The sequence below is a fragment of the Trypanosoma conorhini genome (assembly GCF_003719485.1).
Source record: "Trypanosoma conorhini strain 025E chromosome Unknown Tco_14.4_contig_00069, whole genome shotgun sequence".
NCBI classification, from domain to species: domain Eukaryota; phylum Euglenozoa; class Kinetoplastea; order Trypanosomatida; family Trypanosomatidae; genus Trypanosoma; species Trypanosoma conorhini.
In genome coordinates this window covers 45,345-47,677 of record NW_021704152.1, presented here as the reverse complement: position 1 = coordinate 47,677, position 2,333 = coordinate 45,345, and the positions used below count along the sequence as shown (strand labels likewise).

Genomic DNA, 2,333 nt, shown 5'->3' with positions numbered 1-2,333 from the left:
GACGCTGTGTGGCGTGACGGAACCGGTGCGTGTCGAGACATCTGTGAACTCCATCTTTCGCTCCGAGCTGATGTGTTGCGGCGTGCGAGCTGGGGCGTGGCGGAGTGCCACCCACTGCTCACCTAGCACACTTCGCGGGGGGACGCTGCTATTTCATTCGCCCCCAAACCCTCCGTGTCGCCGCGCGGCGTCTCCTGTGCACGGCTGCGGACGATGAGCACCTAAAACCGTACACTTAACAGCAACATCTGAGCACAGACAATGACGCGAGTCGTGTTGCTGACGCTGACTGCCTCCCCTCGGCGACACGTGGGCGGGTGTGTCTTTCTCCCTTTTTCTCCTCCCCTTCCGTCTGTGGTGAGAAGGACCACATTGGAGTTGTGTCCTGGGCCTGCCGCGATGCCCCTGTTGCACACTCACGTGGGCCGAGAAGGCCGTTGCGTGGGCCCCTGGAAAGCCCCAGCCGTGTGTCTCTTGCTTTGAACTCCATTGATTGCCTACTGGAGTTGGTGTTATTTATATATATATATTTTTTATTTGCTCTTTAGATGTTTTTGTTTGTCCGTCAGTTTTTGGTACTTGTGTGCATTTGTTCTTCTTCTTTTTCTCTTTTCTTTTTTTTTGGTGGTGGTGGTGTTGTTGCATTTTAGGTTCCTCTGGAGGTCAATGGACAGGAGTCTGGGCGAGGCTAGTGGCATTGTGGAGGATGTAGATGAATTTTTGCCGGGGAGTTCGTTGGCGAAGGATAGTCGTGTTGTTTGCAGGGGCCGACTACCGCCGAGGCGAATGGTGAAACGTGTTGAAGATGCGCCTGATTTTTGTGTGCCTCATGTCTCCGTGGATGACCAGCCATGGGTAGGTGGTTTTTCGTTCCTTGAGGTTGACTCTTTTGCGAGTCTGCCGCGTTGTCGCAAGAACACGGAGGTGGGCAAGCGGAAGTACCAGTCGCCTTTTTTGGGCTCCGTGCCGCAAGAAGGGAAGGCTAGGCCATTGCGCCTCGCGGGGCCGGCTTCTCCTGTAGCGACACCCGCGGATAGTTCCCTGGTGGATAAGAAGAACGAGACGCGAGAATTGCATCGGCAGCAGCCCGACAAGATGACGCCTGTGCCGTCTGTCACGGATGCCACGTTTTGGAGGCAACAGGCAGCTGCGCATTTGTTGCGAGATGGCGGTGTTGATGATGTGCAGAGTTCTCTTTCGGGGAGTTGCGGGAAGGTGTTTGCTGAGCCATGCCCTGTCACGGGGGAGCACAGTTTGCAGAGGCATCCTCCTTCGCCAGGCTTTTATGATGAGGCAGATGACATCGTTGAGGACGTGGATGACTTTATTTTTGGAAGTCCACTTAAGCGCGACCTCTGCGTGCCGGTGCCGCGGCGGCCGCGTCAGCCACCAAAGGCAACAAAGACGAAGGGCAGGTTCATTGCCTTCTCGAGTATTCTTATTCCGAACCTGTCGCTCCCTGGGAGCACGGTGGACGACACCGTTGATTCCTCCTTGGTGCCGCGGCCACAACAGCACGCCGTGGGGGTGGGTGCCGGGAGGGGCTCCTCGAAACCTCTCTCTGGGCATTCAACGCTGGCTCCAAACGCAGGGGTAGCGGAGGGGGAGTTGGCAAATCTGTCGCTAAAGTCACCGTCTCGCGAGCGTTTGGTCCCCCAGGGACGCTGCCCATCGTTGTCATCTTCGCGCAGGCCTTCCTTCTCTCGCAATAGGCGCAGGCGTCGTGAAAGCGTCGGTGAGGCAAGAAGAAAGCTTGCAGAGCGGAGATCGAGTAAATGTACAACAAAAGTCGGCGGAAGTGAGCGCAATGGTAGCGTTTTTCTCCGAGATGTTGTGACCTGTGGGGTTGCTCGAGCAAATGAATCCCCTAGAGGTGCAAGTCCGTGCGGAGATGCAAAGGTAACCAATTGTGGGACGCAGGGTGAAGACAACTACCCGGTTGTGTTTCCCCCGCGACGCCACAGTAAGATTCAAGAAAATCGCGCAGAAATGGGCCGATAAAGAAGGCATTTTTTATTATTATTCTTGCGGGGTCGCACATTTATGAGGTTGCAAAAGCAGGTTCACTCTGGGTTCTTCTTGCTCCCTCTAGATGCAAAGGAGAAGGCGAGATGCCCAATGTTTGGAGGGGAGTGAGGAGCGCTGGGGGCAACAGAAGTATTGCGGCTGCTGGGGATATTCTTCTTGGTGTAACTACCGCCTCGGAGTTGCAGCGGGTAGACGAGAAGCTGCGATAACCTGTGGGGGCCAAAGTTTGCATCATTCTTTAGCGAAGTTCGCAAGTGGTTGCACGTAAGAAGAGGATGTACGCGGAGTGCGGTGTAACAACTCCT

The 2,333-nt window shown here is 55.3% G+C and overlaps 1 protein-coding gene across 1 annotated transcript, besides 1 other annotated feature; it reads left to right on the top strand.

The window, feature by feature from the left end:
- Nucleotides 1-588: 588 nt before the first annotated feature.
- Nucleotides 589-623: a sequence feature (A-rich).
- Nucleotides 624-666: 43 nt separating this feature from the next.
- Tco025E_01921 (uncharacterized protein) lies at nt 667-2,001 on the top strand (the record flags this gene model as incomplete). Its single annotated transcript, XM_029368857.1, has 1 exon — nt 667-2,001. The coding sequence occupies one exon, from the start codon at nt 667-669 to the stop codon at nt 1,999-2,001; it is 1,335 nt and encodes a 444-aa protein (XP_029231123.1).
- Nucleotides 2,002-2,333: the final 332 nt, after the last annotated feature.